Source organism: Cheilinus undulatus, linkage group 16 (assembly GCF_018320785.1).
Source record: "Cheilinus undulatus linkage group 16, ASM1832078v1, whole genome shotgun sequence".
Taxonomy (NCBI): domain Eukaryota; kingdom Metazoa; phylum Chordata; class Actinopteri; order Labriformes; family Labridae; genus Cheilinus; species Cheilinus undulatus.
Genome location: NC_054880.1, coordinates 12,326,274 through 12,345,619, shown reverse-complemented (window position 1 = coordinate 12,345,619; position 19,346 = coordinate 12,326,274). Strand labels below are relative to the sequence as shown.

Genomic DNA, 19,346 nt, shown 5'->3' with positions numbered 1-19,346 from the left:
TTGTTATCTGTAAAGATGATACACCTTTGCGGCTCCTGGTGGAAACGTCAGCTCAGATAACAGGGAGTAGAACTCCCCAACATAACAACCAGCAGGGTTTGATGAGAGAAAGACAACAAGACCAACAAACATCCTCAAACATCCTCAGGCAGCAAGCTGCAGGCATGGACTTTAACGGCACATGGAAAGTTTATCATGAAGAAAATGTCACAGATTTCTTAAGAACAATTGGTAAGAATTGTTTAATATTCATATCATTCATGTGCACATGCATGCTGAGATCTTTTTTTACGTGTCTTCAAGGTGCACCTGAGATGATGGTCAAAATGCGAGGGGAGAACAAGCCGGTGATAGTGATAGAGCAGAACGGGAAAGACTTCATCTACACAGTAAAGACCCCCATTGTCACTAAAGTCCACTCGTTCACCATCGGGAAGGACACGGAGATGACTGCTGTGGATGGCAGGAAGTTTAAGGTAAACCAAGCCTCTCATCGATTATGACTGGAACAGAGTTAAAACTGTGGTAGCTGTGACACTGTCTGGTTTAGGTGCAATTTTAAGCTAAGAGTTCAACTCTGTAACACCAGACTGCATAATTTTGAACTGTATTATTCCTTACTGTAATAGAGAGTGCACCGTATTTGTAAAACTTTTAATATCAATGTTATTTTATGCCCTTAATGATATGTTGCAGTATCCTTCACAAGCTATCATTTTTCAGAGACTACTTGATTAGCCCAGTATAAAGGGTGTTAGAATAATTCATATAGCTGACATTAAAGGCTTGAATTTAAATTTAGGCACTTTACTGTTATATAAAAGGTTCTTATTAGAAGATTTTTATTGGATGAAAAAATGATGTACTAATAACTTTGAAATTAGAAATTGAAACTAGACTCTTAAAGCACTTCCATGTCTAATTTTTGCACAAATGTTCTTGCCAAAAGGGACACATCATTCAAAAAACATTTTCAGTATCTTTGCATGTATAATTTGGTCTCTGCAGTATCTACATACCTACAAAATGTGAAATAAAACAACCTAACTCATTTGTTTGTGGTGCTCCTGTGGCTGAAAGCAAAATCTGATGGTCTGTTCAGAGTCTGCCTTCTTGTGACGTAATAATACCTGCCTCTCACCTGGTATCTGGTGTCATGGTGTCTGGTATCTCCACCCATAAATCTCCACCCGTGAACGAGGAAGCACACAGCTCATGTCACCCTCCTGGAGAGGGGCGGGGTGAGAGGGTGCTCATTTAGAGACACAACAGACAAGACGACTCCGATAAAGCTTGTTAAAGGGTGGGTTATACAGGGTCAAAAACCTCCTCTGGTGCTTAATCTATATGACATTTTGACCAAAACACAGGGGATTGTGTTTTAAAGTTAAAAGAGATATATATCCCCTCTAAGACTTTTGAGCATTGTTTGAACTTTCTCTCTGGCTATTTTTGGCCAATATGAAGAGTTTCTGTTTATCCTCACTGTATACATTTAGGACTCTGTTGGTCCATAGTCCCTCAGCTTTAAGATGTGGTAATACGTTTTTAGACAGAAATTTAAAGAAAAATAGATCACTCGGTTGATGCCAGTGGGGTTGGAAATATGACAAAAGCCATCTTAACCTCCTGAGACCTGAGCTTTTGTTTGGAATGCATTTCTAGTTCCTCCTATTTATTTGGGACAAGTAGGACAGGATTATTTTTAAAACATCTGCCTCATCTTTGAACATATTTTTTTTTTTTTTTTTTTTTTTTTTACTATATTTCACCATAATGATGTCTGCTAATATCCGGAGGCTCCTTTTTCTGCAGAAAATGCAGCACTGGGTCGGTTTCAGAGCATATTGACTGTGTCAGCCAGTTGGTGAATTGTTTGGGATTCTCAGTCAGTCAGAGATTATGTCAGTCATAGAGAGAGGTATGGAGGAGGCATTTGTATGTGATCTTGATAATGGATTGTAAAGGCCAAGCATCAGCTAAATTTCCACTAGAAAGTTCTGAATTTCTTGGAAATATCGCAAAATCTACAACTTCCCTAAAATGTATGTGAAATTCTTCAAACATATTTTCAACATGTCACATAAAACGTACTCCAATAATGTTTCAAATATTCCCTCACTCTTTCAGCGAAACCTGAACTTCCAATAAAAAATTTCCCCCAAAATTGCATGTAAGTTCCAGAAAATTGTCACGCACTTCCTGAAAATTTTAAAGCATATTCACCCTTGTAAAATTCACCCAAAAATTCCCATACTTTTGTCATCAAATTCCCCCAATTTTACATTGAAGTTATATGTAAATTATTACAATTATTACATGAAAATATGTAAAGGATTCTAAGAAAATTCATCAAAATATAGTATGATAAAAATACAATAATTATCAGGCATTGTGGCAAAAAAAAAAAAAAATCTTAAATTATTTCCTGATATAATGTTTTGTATGTGTGTTATCCAGTGCACTGTCAGAGAAGAGGAGGGGAAGCTGATTACCCAGACTGAGAAGTTCACCTCTGTCCGAGAGATCATTGGGGATGAAATGGTTGAAGTCAGTTGTTTCATTTTTCTTTTTAAAAAAAAATCTTCTCTTCAGTTTTGAGAAAATTTGAGAGTTTGATGTGAACATGTTTTGTTTTTGATTTATTATTTCTTTTCCAGACCATGACTGCTGGCTCTGTGACTTTCATCAGCAAAAGCAAACGGATCTGATCAACACCTGGACCATCAACATCTACTAACTGATCCCACTTTCTTAACTTTAAGCAGGAGTCCATGTAAAAAAAAAAAAACTTTTTAAAAAATTGCCCAATAAGGCTGTTTTCTTGTGGTTTATGTGTTCTGGTTCCAATGTTAAGTGAAAAGTAAAAAATACAGTTTATAAGTGAGATCTTCTGTAAGATACAAAATATCATAATGATTGCAAAACAAGTGAATATCAATAACCAAAATGACAGAAATGCATTGGTTTTTTCATGGGTCATTTTTGACTCACTTATGTAGAATGTAGGTTCCAGTAACTGATGTATCTACCGTCAGTTTCTTCACCAATAAATACATAAGAACATGAATTATCAAATTGAACATCTTTGTTTTTTATCCTGTGGTTCACGTTCTACTACTGAGGCTGAAGCGACAGATGGCGCTGTGGGTTGTCATACCTGATTTTTGTTCCACAAAGAAGAACAGAAAGGCGCCTTCTCAGTGCGCATGCGTCCCACATTCTTTCGCTGCAGATTTTCCATTCACCCCCAAATTTTCTTCCTGTGAGTGAGTGTAACTTTATGGCCAGATACATGAGGCCTCCAAATACGTCTTTGTTTGTCCGAAACATCTCCGATGAGTCCAGGTGAGTCCACTTTCTAACAAGATTAATTACAGTAATGCTAACTAACTCATATTACAGCGGCTAAGCTAGCTGACGTAGCTTATTAGCTCATGTTAGCACGCTCGTCGAAACCTCCTGTTACATTAAAACTGTGCGGAAATGCTTTAGGAGATTTTTAACAAGCAGCAATGCAGTTCACTTAAAATCTGATAAAATATAACGCAATAATTACGTGGCTGCTGTTAACGTCTCTTTGTTTGCGTCGCGTTACTTACGCACGCTGCTCGTGCACGTCTTCATGTTTTTAAATGAGCTCACCTTTACAGTGTTATACAATTTAATACCAATGTTTGCTGTTAAGAAATAAATTATTTATAAATTTCATTATGTTAGACTTATTTTTAACAAAAGAAGATCTTTTTGGCTCATTAGTGTACTTACATTAATATTTATGAACTTATTTAATGCGTTTTGAAGACATTTTGAGAAATTAACACATTATCATTGGAAAACCAGCATTATTATCGCAAGATAAATAAGCTGAGAGCTTGAGGAAACAACCAAAACTTGCTTGTTGTAACCAAGACAGTGTGGTATTAAATATGAGGGTTTATATCTACTTAGGGCTTCCATACATCAGTTTTAGTCACATATATTTATTTGTGATCCACTTTTAGGTCCTGACCTTCCGGTTTAGAGCTACTTTATTAAGTATCTGGCTAATGCAATCTGCTGTGGCCTGTTTCTAACATTGGTATCTATAAATAGTACTAAAACAAAAGTAATATCTTTAAGAAATATGTTTACAAAGTTATTTGACAAACGGAGCAAAGGCAGGAACAACAATAAAGGCAAATTAAAGGAAAAGTTAAAGATGCAAAAGGCTGGTCTGGAAAGATAGTTAAAGTAACAAAGCATTGAAATAAAGGAGAGAAAAAACGTGATGGAGCTGTAAGACGATAGCCGAATATGGGCAATAAAAAAAATCAAAGATGGATTATAAAGGAAACATAGTAAACCTTACAAAAACTATTAAACTACTGATAAATTCATCTTTAAATGTTATTTTTTTTCACTGTGTACGACTGAGGAAATATGATGGAGGACATGAGGAGACAAATGAAACGGGGCAAACTTATGCCTGTTCTTTTAAGTAAAAAGTAATTGTTAGACTTGGAGGTGAACACAGCTATGGACCTTAAAATGCCAACAGTAACAGCCAAACAAAGGGACATTATGTTGTAATATAGTTCACATGCACATCACCAACCACAAGCAGATTTTCCCTGATCCTTTAAGTGATTAATGGTTTGCCCTTGTTGCCAAGTGCTGATTAAAACTGGAGTGCTAAGGCTGTAGTTTTTTACGGTTTGGTGTAACCTCTAGGCTGAATCATGACACTTAGATTCAGAAGCACAGATATATCAGCTGTCAGGTTTTAAAATCTCCTGGCCTTGTTGGAGAGGTCATACATCGAACTCTTAGAATAATTACCCACGCATTCAGCGATAAAGCTAAATACGTTTTTATAGTGAAGAATATATCAGAACAGGCCAAAATGTTCAGGTAAAACATGCCATGATGATAAAAAATATTATTTATGTTGTCCTTATTGGAACAGGCAATACAAAGTGCTGCATAATCTAAAATATCAACACAATAATGTAGGAGTAGAAGCAGCAACACATAACATGACATGGAAATAATCGTTAACAACAACAAAATGAAAGACTTAAAGAGGAACTAAGAAATGACAAGAAAGCCCTTCCCTGAAAGAAAATGTGTGTTATTTGAATTACAGCATACCAGGTTCAGTGTTTTTTTAAAATGTAATATTTGGAGCTCTAATATCATATAATACCTGGACTAAAATATATTTTAAAACTTGTTACCTAATTTACATTATTTCTTCAAAGGATTAACTTTAACACGAGTGAATGTTTTAAAAGCATGTCATGTATATATTTTGTCTTCAGGGTAACACACTGACTCGTGCGCTTAAACATAATTAGGTTTAAACACTCATCAGGAATGTACTCTAACCTGAATGCCGCCTCAGTGCTGCATCTACTGATGTTTCACAGCTGTTAGTGGGTTTTACAGTGAAATGCATGTTGAACAAAAGAGTGTAAAAAGATCTGTTCACCCCAAAACACAAGAACAGATGTCATAAAACAGAATACACTAAAAATTAAAGACGTCTTTATGAGCAGCAGCTGGGGTTGTAATGTTTAAGTATCACGGTTTACAAGACATGAGATGAGATGACCGTCATGTGCTGAGGAATGGTCTCTGGACTACTCAAAGCAATTTTTTTGTGCTTACCTGCAACACCACTTTCACACAGTGATGGCAGAAGAAGCTATTAAAATGTCCATCAGTTTTAACGTAATTCACATAAAGATGGTGACGCAGCAGTGGGAGCAATTTGGTGTTAGTTTCTAGCACTTTGATATGTGAATGCAGGAGTTTGCCCCGATCATCCAGGTGAATGTCTCCACCACTGAACGCCCACAGCCTCTACAAACTGAGGTCTTTTTTCTTTATTTTTCAGTAAAACCATGATAGGGTATTTAGCACTGTTTAGTCAGCACCATAATTCGTGTAAAACTTTTGTAAAAACTATGGAGGTACCCATTTTGATAACATGAAGGGATAAAATGGTTACCAATTTTATGACTAAAAATTCTCCCACTGTTGGAAAAGTCATTCAACTCTTAACTGTCATTAAAACAACAATGAATAAGATGCCTTAATGGCTAACAGCCATATAAACTGAGTACTGTGGCATTTGGACACACATTCATGAATATAAATCCACACATTTATTATGAATGTGCACACAGTATTACAGCTTTACTTGTATACCGTGATAGTGAATCCCTGCAACCCTAGCGTCAGTCTAACCTGATAAAATCACTGAATTTCATATCATTTTTGTGCAGGATCAACAGGTAAGTTTTGTTGTGTTTTGGGATGAACTGTCCCTGTAGCTGTCTCATGAGCTGCTCTCCCAGCTGTTATTTCTGGTTGATGATGTGGGTAGAGTGATGGTCAGATGAGTCATACTTGTATTTACGGTGTTCAGGCCTGAGGATTTGCGGCGTGAGTTTGGCCGCTATGGGCCGATAGTAGATGTCTACATCCCACTTGACTTCTATACACGTCAACCAAGAGGATTTGCATACATTCAATATCCTTTCCCAATGAGTCTTTTTTAAATGTTTGTGCTTTCTAACTATTTCCATTTTCTTGCAGCAGAGAAGATGTGCTTTTATTTCTTGTATATGATCTGATTGAATATCTAATACACGTATTTCTCTGTTATTGCTTCAGAAAATGTTAAAGCATCCAGTTGTGGAAACCGGCCACAAAGAGTAACAAAGACCCGTGTAGAGTAGCTGTAAAGACAAGTCACAAAGACCTTCAGGATCAGAGGGAGGGAAAAGGTTGAAAAGAGAAAAGTAAAGCATGAAGAGGAAAAGGGAACGGAGACAAAGCTTGGAAATGGCGGCAAAGAATTGGGAAAAGAAAAGAGTTTTAAAGAGGAAAAGGCAAGCAGGAAAACCCCCAAGTCTCTGTGGGAGTCGATTAAAGAGTGTAAAGATCAAGATGAAGTTCAAAGTCAAGCCAAAGGTAACAAGTCTGATTTATTTTGTATCCTCCCAAGACACATCCACAAATTTGACTTCAAAATGAGCTTTCCCTGTGATGTCGATGACACTTTAATCGTAATCAAAGCACTTTAATCAGCTGTTGATGTGTTTGATTTGTTTTTATATTTGTAGTCCTGATTCCCCACACTATTTTGATGTTTGAAAAACTTGCTTCATCTTTTATCTCTACATAAATGGTGTATTTTATTGCTTGTTAGTACATATTATGTACTTATGCTAAGTTTTACATGTTTTTTTTTTTTTTTTTTAATCAGGCCACACAAATTTAAAGAAAATGTCATCTGAATGTCATACATCTTTAACAATGTTTCTGTGTAATGTTATGTTAGGGGAAATTTGCTCCTACTTTATTTGATAGTTCTGAGAAAAAAAGGAACCCAGAGCTTTATTTGAGTTTGTGTGGCCTTACCAAACACATGAGAAAACAAACCCTTAACCAGCCAGAACATTTGAAGATGTACGCGATGCAGAAGATGCCCTTCACAGCCTGGACAGGAAGTGGGTGTGCGGCCGGCAAATTGAAATCCAGTTTGCACAGGGCGACAGGAAGAGTGAGTATTATTATGATGCACAACAACAAACACCTGCCATTACTTTTGCTCAGTTATAGCCTTTTAATTCCAACAGCAGCAGACACCTATGACATTTTCTGCTGTTAAGACAATCAGATAGTTTGTAAATAACTGCTCTGACTTATCCTGCAGAATCTCCAGTGTTAAAAAAAAAAAAAAAAAAAAAATATCACAGTGTAATGTTTCAGATTATCAAAGCAATTTTAATATCTCACAAAGACAACCCAAGTAAATACAAAATGGCAGTTTCTAAATGATTCTATTTATTAAGGGGAAAAAAATCAAAACCTATCTGGCCCTATGTCAACTGGATTTAAGTCTGGACTTTTACTTGGCCACTCCAAAACCTTAATTTGGAGTTGCTGGTATGTTTCAGGTTGCTGTCCTGCTGCATAACACAAGAGCCTGAGCTTGAGGGCACAAACTGATGGCCAGAAAAAGTTTCAGAAAGGGTGTAATCCTCCTGATTTGACCATTGACAATTAATGCTTGGATTATAATTTGTACATTTTATGTCTGGTTAGCTGAGGAAGTAATATTTTGGGGTTGCCTGTCCCCAGGACAAGCTGACCTCCTCCTTCCCAGAAGGTCAGAGGGCCCAATCTGTGGGCCATGTGACCCAAGACGTAGGACAACTTGACCAGTTGCCCTAATACTTGATTTTTTATTTTATTGTATTTTTATTGCACCTTTATTTAACCAGATAAAACCCACTGAGATTGAGATCTCCTTCACAAGGGCGACCTGGCCAAGAGGTCAGCAGCACACGTCATAAATAATACGTATTCAAGAGACAAATAATAGACAATATGTTAAAACAAACAATAATTAAGAATAAGCGCCAGATCACATTTTAAATTGCAGCAGGATGAGTCACAATAACAAATTAAAAACACAAGCACTGTTTCATGGTCTTGCGTTGTCTGTGATCTAAGATAGTTTGTAGCACTTGAGCATCTATCGCTTTTAGCAGTTAGCAGTTATGGACTTATTGTTTGCTCCTTTATTATATTCAGGGGGTTAATTGAAGTGATGGGGCAGAGAGTGTTGAGAGATTAGAAGAGTGAACGATAATCTTATATTCACTGTGAACTTCTGGTCCGACAAGGTTAAAGATAAAACTGTAAGAAACAAAGAATTAGAAAGTGTTTAAGGATATAAAGTTTGTTTTGACACTTTCTCATTATTTTTAGAAACTGCTGCATTTAAGTGTATTATTTAAAGATGATGGCTCATTCAGATAGTCATAATAAAGAGTTAGGAATTCCTCTAGAGCGCCTCATGTAAAGACAAATGAATCATATATTTGTTGTGTAACTGTTGGAGTGCACATGAACTCTTCCTCTAACTCATTAGTATAACCAGATGTACAGTACATTACATAAATTAATATTGATTGTTAACAGTGCAGCAGCAGTTTGTACCCTTTGTCATTCAGTGTATATTTACTATGAGTGACTATTGACTGCACCACTGTTTCATTGTTTTGCCTCCTACACTGGTCATATAGGGTTCTTTGTTAACTGCACAACAATTTAAGTGAAGCAGGATTATTTTATAATAAATGAAATAAATATTAATTGAGAATAAAGTTAATGATATCTGTTTAACAGCCTTCACTTTATCAGGATCATGTAAATAATTAATATTTCCTGTCCACTCTTCTTATGCTGCTCTTTTTTTCCCCACATCAGCTCCTAACCAGATGAAATCAAAGGAGCGGCGTTCTCCAGGTAGATCCTCTCGATACGACGACTACGATCGGGACAGCCGACGCAGACGTTCACGCAGCCGCAGCTACGACCGTTACGATCGCTACAGATCAAGGAGCCCGTCTTATGATCGACACCGTAGAAGATCTGAGAGTCCCAGAGAGTGAGTCTGTCTTTAATTCTAGTGGTGATATTTCTAGTGTTTCTCTGCGGAGAGGGTAACGTTTTTGATTTCTGTCTTCAGGTCACGAGGGCGGGCATATGGGAGAGGAAGAAGCAGGAGCCGTGAAGACGACCGGTACAAATTCTTTGATAGGATGGTTAATGTTTATGCACTTGTTTAGGTGGCAGAGAGGAGAGGGCCATGATCCAAGACAAAGAAAACTTTACAAAAGTTTCATCAATGAAGACAGCAGTCAAAGCAATTAGTCCTCTACTCTCTCTTTTCTAGAGTAGGGCTCTCAAAACATGAACAATGACATGTGAGACATGAGGGTGGTATCTTTGTCCCGCTAAGGACAAACATCTCTAATCAGCCATCGATACAGCTCTGAACTACTCCGTTTATACATGCTAGATGCATTCAAGATATATATATGCACCCTGTCATGCTCTTTTAAACTTTTCATCTTCATACCAAAGAAAACTAGATTATTTTAATGTGTAATATTCCATACAGATTTTTAAAAATGGCATAATTGTGTAATCGGTCTCATTTGTCCTCAGGTACAAGCAGAGGCCTCGCAGAGAGTCCAGAGGCAGATCTCGCTCACGCTCCAAGTCCGCGTCTCCTCGAGAAAACGTCAACCCAGCGTCGACCTCCCATTACACAGAGGAAAAAGTGCACCACACCCGCTCCCCGTCCCACTCCAGGTCCCGCTCCGCATCAAGATCCCGTTCTCGTTCACGCTCCCGGTCCAGATCCTGGGCTGGGCGTAAATCAGGAGGTCGCTAGATAAACGTATCTGCTCCCCGTCTCTCTGTTATTATGTCAGCTGGACCCCGAGTCGGTCTTTTGTTTGAATGTAACATCCACTGAACCATTTATAGAGAAGTTTTGTTTTTCTGCAGCTCTGTTTTTAAGAACAATAATGGTCCTCTGCTCCGTTTTATAAAAGTGTTTTGGTGCGTTTCCCCCTGAAGGGAATAAGAAACAGTCGATATCTGTGTTCAGTGGTAGTCGGCCAGGACTTAGCCTTTTTTATATGTGGTTACTGATTTTTTTTTCCTTCTAACCCCTATGCATTTTCCAGAAAAAATAAAACACATTCAGTATTTTAAAAGGAATCCAGTTTGTTGACCTACCAAACCAGCATTTCTGTGTATTTTATCACAATCATAAACGTCATCCTTTTTATTCAACTATTGACCTTTATCCGCAGCAGGAGGGTATCCCAAAATCTGGAATATAAGTTGCACCCTGTTTGGCATGTCTCCTTGAAAGAAAACGGGAACTGTCTTCCTGTTTGATGATTTCAGCAAAGTCCACATCACACATGTTCATGTACTGTCTGCTCTCTCCATGTGGAGTTAGCGCTCTAGCTAGCTTACAGTAGTTGAGCTCTCAGTCTTTGATAGTTGTGAAGTATAGACCTACATCCTTGAGTCACTCAGTCTACTTCCTTTTGTCTCTTTATGTCTGAACTGAAGATTTCTTTTTAAACCAAATCAGCTAGCTTAGTTAATGTGGGCAAATATGTAAATAGCTGCCAATATTTTTAGTTTTAGGCAGCACCAACAGATCCATATCAGCCATAGTCGTCTTTGTTAATGCTTATTCCTTAAACTCTGAAGAAATGTGAACTACATTTCTATATCAGTATCGTGTAAGATAATTCTGTAAATATTGACACATTAAAGATTGCCAAATATTTTCCATCCCTAAAATCAGCACAACAGAGGCTTTATTTTATGATCGTTAAACCCATGTTTATGGTAAATGCAGGATTATAATCTAATGAGGGAGAAAAGCTGTTAAAAAGTGGTGCAACAAGCATCAAATAGGGATACAACTGCTGGAGACAATTTTAGTCACGTCAGGTTGCGTGTCATGTGTGATGACGGCTGCTTTTGATGCAATAATGGTTCATGTCTTCATATTTTATACACTCAACTTTAAAGATGAAATAAAGGCATTAAAAGTGCCTCTCATATACCAGATTTTACTGTCAGTACTTCTTGATTTTTCCTCTTTCTGTCAGGTTTCATTTGATTTTGACCTGAATCATTCTTCAATAATTACTTCATGGAAATTAACCTGTAACAAAAATCAGAGGCAGACTTGAAGCTCCTGCAAGGAACTTCTGATTTGTTGGTTTTGGCGCCCACTGTGGACAAAGCAGTAACTGCTATCTTTTTGCTTGTCTTGTCCTATGCATACGTATACTATTTGTTTGTTTGGGGAATTTTTGCGTTTATTAGATGGGATAGCTAAAGAGAAACAGGAAATACGCAGAGAGTGACATGCCAGGATCAGGATTTGAACCTGTGTCCAGTGCTCTGAGGATTGGAGCCTCTATGGCTCCAGCAGAGTTAAATTGACACCCATGCAGTGTTTGATGACAACTAATCTCATGTTGCTGTCTTCAAAGGTCAAAGGTATCACATGACGAAAATATAATTTTGGAAAAATGCATAAAAAGTAAAATGTGTGTTTTATTCCCTTGTTAGAGACTTTGCTCATGGCAGCAGTTTGAGGCATTAAAATGACTGAATAAAGCTTTCTTGCTTACACTTCTCTTGCTGCTTTTGTGACTTGGAGGAATCTGTTTCACTTTTACGTCTGTTTTGACACCATAAATAAACTCATCAGCTTTAAAGTCAAACTTTTCAGTGCTATGGTGATGGTCAGTGCCTGTCTGAGAAAACCAGAGTATATTTACTTAAAAATGTAGTAGTATTTCAGTAAAGGGGCTAAAATGCACAGAAATGCTGCTACAGTCTGTTAAAATGTTAGATGTTCTCCACTGGTGACTTAAACCACAAACTAAGGCTTTTTTTTTTTTTTTGGTTTTTGTGCGGTTTTCTGTAACCCTCTAAAAGCGATTTTATTTTTGGAACATTTCTGATTTTTGTTGAAAGAGGTGGAAAAGTTTCTTATTGCTGTTTACGGCTGTGTTGGTGGTTTTTCCAAGAATCTTGTCACTGCATGTTTTGTTCTCTTAATCTATCTTTAGTAGGAAGAAGCTGTTATTTTGAGTAATAAATGGGTAACATTCAGTATAAGGAAACTGTGTGACTTCAGTTTTTAATTTATTAGACTGAGGTTCATAAGAGCAAGAGAAAGAAAAAGCAGGGGTAACTGAGATTCTCTAACGTCCGATAATTGAGTCTTAGGTAAAAGTAGAGCTACATGAGACTGGTACAGTTAGTCCGTCCAGCCAGGCTCATTGATTTCCTTTTAATGGATCAGCAGCTCGGAGGAACAACTTAAATTAGATTCACAGTGAAGAAGCAACCATGTGTGAAATCGGACATGCCCTATTGATTAGTATATTGAAAAAAATCCCATCGATTAAACAAGCACAGTGGCAGCACGAGAGGAATGTGAGCTGTTGGGTGAGGAAATCCTGATATGAGGGCTGGAAAACACAAGTGAATACTTACTGGTGGGATTTTACGAGGGATGAAGACCAGTGGTTCTCAGCTGGTCCACCTTCAAGACCCACCAACATGTCCTTAGTGAGGAATCATGAATGAAATATTAATCAATGAAATGTGTTAAAGAGAGATGGAAAAGTAAAAGACTACTGTACTCAAGTAAAAGCACAGTTACTTTGGTTAAAATTTTCTTAAGTAGGGTTAAAATCACTAGACCAGTGTTACTCAACTCTGCTCAACCAAAGAGCAAAATTGTTAAAAAATACAATTGCTAGAGCCACAATCCAAAGAGGTGGAAAAAAAATAAGTTAAAGCTGGCAAAAAAGTGACTGAAATGGGTGATTGGGGGGAAATTGGCATTAAATGGCCAAAACTGGGGGAAAAGTGATAGAAATGGATGAGATGTGACAAAAACTGAGTGACAGTTGGCAAAAATGGTCAAGAAACTGCAAAAACTAGAAAAGCACTCGAAGAGCACAGACCTTCACCATTAGCCCTATCTCCCAATAGTAACAAATCCTTTAAAAAATTCCTGGATCCAGACGGTGATCCAGATCACTCCCAAAATCGAATCAGTTCTTCTTTATGCCATTTCTGACATTTCCTGAAAATTTCATCAAAATCCATCTATAACTTTTTGAGTTATGTTGCTAACTAATGAACAAACCCTGCCGATCACATAACCTCCTTGGAGGAGGTAAAGAGTGAAAAGTTACCAAAATGGGCAAAAAGCCACAAAGAGTGGCAAAAATAGGCAAACATGGGGAAAAAGGTAGCATTTAATGGCAAAAGGCAGCTTAAATGGGCAAAAACTGTGAAAAGGGAAAAACTTCAAATAGCATAAAGCAGAATAAAAGAGGCAAAAACTGCACAAAAGGTTGATAATGAAGTTTGACAATTAAAGCCTAGTGCATAAGTGTGGGAAATAAACTGATTAATGTGACTTTCAATGGATAATTTCTGAGGTCGAAGTTTCTCTGTTAAATTAAGACATAAAAGAGCCACGTGTTGAGTATCACTACACTGGACTATGAATTAACTTCATTAAAGTTTACTGCAATAGTGCATACTGAGTCGCCTCTCTTGATACCCAAAGGGGCTTGCACAGTAGAATCTGACCTTCCTTCATGTGCAGTGACATGAGAAAATAAGAATCCAACCAGGCTGTTTAGGTAAATGCACACTTTTATAGTAAAGTGAAATACAACAGCTGTTTTGTGATATAATGTAGAGTCATTCTCTCACTGTGTGGCCAGTTTCCAGTCACTGACAGAAAGCCCGAGCTTCTTCATTTTGACTTTTAAAAAATTTTTGCTCTCAGTACTTGATGCTTTTTGAAATGTAATGATGCACATTACTCTGCCTGCAGAGTCTGTTGTTATGAATGTGACAGAATGTTTGTCCAATCACATTCAGAGGATTTCTTTAAAAGTTCTGCCCTTCCCAAACACTTTAATGGGGACATTTCCCTTTTGAATGTTGAACATATTCCATGCAATGGATATATAAAACAGTCCAGCTGGTGTACATTTGAGACCCACTTTTAGGTCCCGACCCACCAGTTATGAACTGCTGTTGGAAAGGAGAGTTTGTCCAGCTGTGTATGTTTGACTTTACAGTGATATCATAGTTTTAGAGCCTGAACGTCACTTTTGTTGGCACCCAGTCACCTCTAAAATGTCTGAAAAAGCTATGCTATAAAACCCCATGAAGATGTCTTTATTTGATTTGTTAAATTACAAACTCACATAAAGTCTCCTAAATACTGAACACTGCTGGCTAAAACAAATATAGTAATAGGCCTACTGTTTTCAGTATTGAGATGCTGGAAAGGAAGAAAGTTTGCAAGAGAAAGGGATTTAAACAACTTGAATGTTTGCAGATGCATTTTTTTGACTAATTGGCCAAATAGTTGGATTAAAAAGTCCAAGTTTATTTAAAGGTAAAGGCGATTAAAGTCAGGTTGCCATTACCCCAGCAGTGGTGCTCATGGGTATTTTGTTGCTGATCTTTGTCCCAGGCTCTGTAGACACTTCTGAGAACAGTTTAGATCATTGTAGCATAATCCTGACTGCAGGATATGATATAGAATCACAGTATTGATCCACTCTAGAGGCTGATTATAGCGTATATTTTCCTTCAGCTTCACAGCCCCACAGACAAGAGGAAACAACCCAGTGCACCATTTATGACCTTTTGACCATTTTGTGAATTCAAAGGACTAAACCAGTCCAGGGTCCTCTGAGTCCAGCCACAAACACGCAACACGTTTCACCCTTGACGACATGCAGGGAGCTGGCAGTCGGTCCATCACAGTGCTGCAAGGGAAATGGCAACAGAGCACGGCAAACGGCATCGATTGGCCTCTCTCTGGTCAGAACTTCCGTTCAGCTGAAGGCAGCAGGGAACAGTTTGTTATTGTCCAGTTTTACCAGCAGTGTGGACTAAAATCTCTCCCATCAGGGACTCATTTTTTTAATCTTATCTTAAAGAAGGATAAAATATGTGTTTGTAGGGTTGTGTTCAGCAGTAGCAGCAGCAGCAGCAGAAGTGCCAAAGGCCTTTTTGAGACTTTTCATATCAGAGATGAGAGGTACGTTTACTCCTTTCAAAATAAATGCATGACAGTTTCATTCAACATCAAGTATCAGCTTTTATTGTTATGTTTTTCCTCTCCCATGTTCTGGTAAAACACCTTTCCCTTATAAATAATGTAGTCATTTTCATTTATTGATGTCTATTTAATCATGTGATATGATTTTTAATGTCTAATGATTACCAATTGCAACTTTTAGAAATATATTTGAGGATAAAGCTACTTAATGGCCTCTTACTTACCTTAATACAACAATTTAACACTAAAGGGATTTGTACTAGAGTAGATTTAAGGGTGTCTGAAGGGTAAGGGTCCTGTTTTGATTTGGTGAACTGAAAATAATTCAAAACATTATTCTTAGCAATAGAAATATTGATCTTTAAATCATGCCATAAAACACATGCAATAAAACAAGAGTATATGATGAATGTATGTGTTCAAAATCTGTCTTTAAAACAGATAAAGTACCATCACAAAAATGTATAAAAATCACAAAGACTGTCTTTATTCTGCAGTAGATGACACTGATTTAGTTGCATATAGGGAGCTTGTTTTTTAAAAACTAGTTTATGAAACCCAGTATAATGTAGATGTGTGATTAAAGGCAACAAGAAAGTATACTTCCATCTAAAATGTGTTGGTTTTGGGGTAATAAGAACAGGATGTAAGTGTGAAATTGTTTATAAAGTTAACTGAAGCACCTGGTGGTTCTCTGCTTCTATGAACTAAACACAGTGATAGACTGTTGTGGGTCAAGAGGAAGGCCTAGGGTGGTTTATGTGGTAGAAATCTTACATGAGGCCCAGTGACCTTGACCTTTCACCTCCAGAATCTAATCAGTTCATCAACAAGCCAGAGTCGGCATATGTGGTAAGTTGTAAAAAAACCACTCAAAGTATTTTGACAAGTTCACAGGAATGGAATTGAAACAAAAACATGAGAATTACAGCTGTCAAACACAAAAAATTAAATCATCAATGATCGCAGAAGTTCTGAAGTTAAATATGATTAATCCTTCCTTTTGGTCACATTTTAAAATCTGACTGTTTTGCATTTAAAACTGATTCTGTTTCATTTTGGACTGGTCTTACACACAGGGCCATTGACTTCCTGTTTGGATATGAAGCTGCTTTTATTTTAACAGAAATTTAAATAACCTCAGAGCAAAGATTATGATGTGAACTTAACCACGGAAAAGGAACTTGCTATAAATTGAAAAGGAAATAAGAGAACAGTTAAAAGCTAAATGTTTGATATCACCAGGGGTGAGAAAAGTACACGCCTGTTGTACTCTAGTAAAAGTACTAGTCTATAATAAATTCAAGTGAAAGCAAAAAGTATTTGATTTAAAGTTAACTCTAAGTACTGTGTATCTACTGAGGAGTTGTAGGAGTCGAATATGATCTTTCGTTATTGGGTATAACAACATGAGACCACGGCTCTCTAACCTGGTGTTTCAGGTAAAGTCACGCCTCTGTTATGAGGGATGCACAATGTTGGATTTTTGTAGATATTTACAAATTAATTCTAGCCAATATCGATATCGACTATAAATATCTGCGGAAATTTTCAATGTTACAATGTTACAATGTTACAATGTCATTTGGCAGACGCTTTTCTCCAAAGCGACGTACATTTGAGAGCAAGAACAACACAAGCAATGATCTAGACAAGAAGAAACAACATCAGTAAGTGCCATCAAGTGCTTCAGGTCCAATTGGACGCATATCTGCTGATACCACTTTTTAAGCTAGTATCAGCAAATACAGATGTCATGCAGACAATATTGTGTATCCCTACTCTTTATGCACTGTTGTAAAGTCAACAGAGTTGGAAAAAAGTACAAGATTATTCAGTCAAGTATCAGTTAAGTTACTTTGGTTTAAACAGATTAAAGTAGAAGAACTGATTTCAAGAAGGACACAAACATGATTAACTAAAAAAGTTGTGCCAGCTTTTTAAACCAAGCTGCAATTCAATGTTGGCTCAACTTAAATCTATATTTTCACTTGGTATTTATCTTACATAGTTTAGGAAACTCAGTAAAAAGGTTTGTGTCCACCTGCTCAGTTATAAAAGTCATAATTTGTTCACTCAGCATTAATCAAGTTGGATTTTTACAGTGAAATGTTAGTGGGAGATGTCCTCTGGTGACTATGAGTGTATTGTCGCTGGTTGCTTCTGCGTTAGTGCACTTTGTAGAAGCAAGGGATGAACATAAGGCCCAGTGACCTTGGCCTTTGACCTCCAAAACTAGAATCACAGTCAGGGCGAGCATTAGTGCAAAGTTTGAAGAAAATCTTTCGACCATTTTAAGCATTCTTGAGATTTTGCTTTCAAAATAATGGCCCTGATTGACAGATGTCTATAAAAACAGACTGATGCATTGTAAAAAGTCCAACTTGATTCATGTTTAAGAAACAAATTATGACTTCTCAGCATCAGAATCAGAATAATGTATTGTCATTGTACACAGGTACTATGAAATTGTACAAAATGTTATGTTATCTAAACTGAGACGCAACATAAAGTCTTAAGTTTGGCCCCTCAAAAAAGCTGCGAAACGTTTCTAATCCATAGTACATTGTGCCCATATATTTGTTTTTACAGTGTGGACAACCCGAAAACATCCGGCCTCAGTACCAATATCAGCCAGGGCCGCAGGCATAAACAGTACATGAGTTAATGAATGCTCTCTTACCACTGGTTCTCACATGAAGAGGTTTGGTATTAGCTGTCATTTTTTTCCCGACACTTTACTTATTGAAAAACTTTCTCACACACAAAAATAAGGCATGGATTGGTAATTGTTTGTTGAGCTTCGAGAGCAAAAAGTTGTAAATGATAGAGTAGAAACTGTTTGGCACTGCATCAGTGTCATCTTTTCAGAAGTGTGTCCACTAGAGGGCACTGACAAGCTAATTTTTAATCTGTGAAAGCTCTGCACAAGTATGTAACAGTGAAGGGGTCTTTGTTAAGACTGCATTTATCATATGTTTCTAAACCTTAATGTTTTGTACCAGTCTCAGCTTTAGAAAAATAGGACTGCGCATGTTTCTCTTACCAAAGGACCTTTGTATAAACCATCAAATATGAGCTTTATCATGATTTAGTTAAGATCTGAGATCTTTGGCATCATCCCCTGGGGGTCCCAGACTCAAGGCTGGTAAACAGTACTTTAGAGTCAGTATTAGTCCATCTATAAACCAGACTGTGCATCATAAGAAACTGAGTCATATTTATATTGACACAAACGTTTCTTATTCTATCGTTTTGCTCGGTGTCGTGGCCTGGGCACCTGTCCTGTCTTTATCATAGTGAAAAGGTCCTGTTGGCCAAATGGGGAGTCACAGAAAAGCCAGAAATCTCTTTATACCAGTTACAGAGGATAGCTGGGTCAATTTTCAATATGGCCCCCACTCTTTACAAGGTGAATTTCAGCTCCTCTGGTCAGGATGTAGGTAGAAAGTACTGGTCCGTAAAACCAGGTGATACAGCTTTGTTCCTGTAGCCATCAGTGAGATCAACAAGTCATGGCAATACAGCTCAGATAATGTAGGTGCACAATTCTGTTTTTTTATGGGCTTTATTTTTTCTTGATCTTGTCTTTCTTGGCACATTTCTATGATGTTTTTACAGACTGTATTTTTAGTCATTGGAGGTTAATTATTTTATCTTTCTTTTACTCACCATATTTTTACTGATCTGCTATGTTCTTACTTTTATCTTCCTTAAAACCATCTTGGTTTTAATCTTGTTTTACGAAGGGTGTTAAAGGAGGCTGACTCCCTCACTAAACCAAATCCACCAACAGTAAAAACACTGATGGACTCAGAGGGTGGACAAGGAGGCAATCGCACCC

At 37.3% G+C, this 19,346-nt stretch overlaps 2 protein-coding genes across 2 annotated transcripts; both read left to right on the top strand.

Moving 5' to 3' along the window:
- The first annotated feature begins 101 nt into the window (after positions 1-101).
- On the top strand, positions 102-2,935 carry LOC121523742 (fatty acid-binding protein, liver-like). Its single transcript, XM_041808762.1, has 3 exons — positions 102-476; positions 2,461-2,550; positions 2,661-2,935. The coding sequence occupies exons 1-3, from the start codon at positions 102-104 to the stop codon at positions 2,709-2,711; spliced, it is 516 nt and encodes a 171-aa protein (XP_041664696.1). The 3' UTR covers positions 2,712-2,935.
- Positions 2,936-3,199: 264 nt separating this feature from the next.
- LOC121524002 (serine/arginine-rich splicing factor 10-like) lies at positions 3,200-12,021 on the top strand. Its single transcript, XM_041809156.1, has 6 exons — positions 3,200-3,348; positions 6,416-6,520; positions 7,452-7,555; positions 9,271-9,451; positions 9,533-9,586; positions 10,015-12,021. Exons 1-6 carry the CDS (start codon positions 3,284-3,286, stop codon positions 10,241-10,243), a joined length of 738 nt encoding a protein of 245 aa, XP_041665090.1. The 5' UTR covers positions 3,200-3,283; the 3' UTR covers positions 10,244-12,021.
- The last annotated feature ends 7,325 nt before the right edge of the window (positions 12,022-19,346 follow it).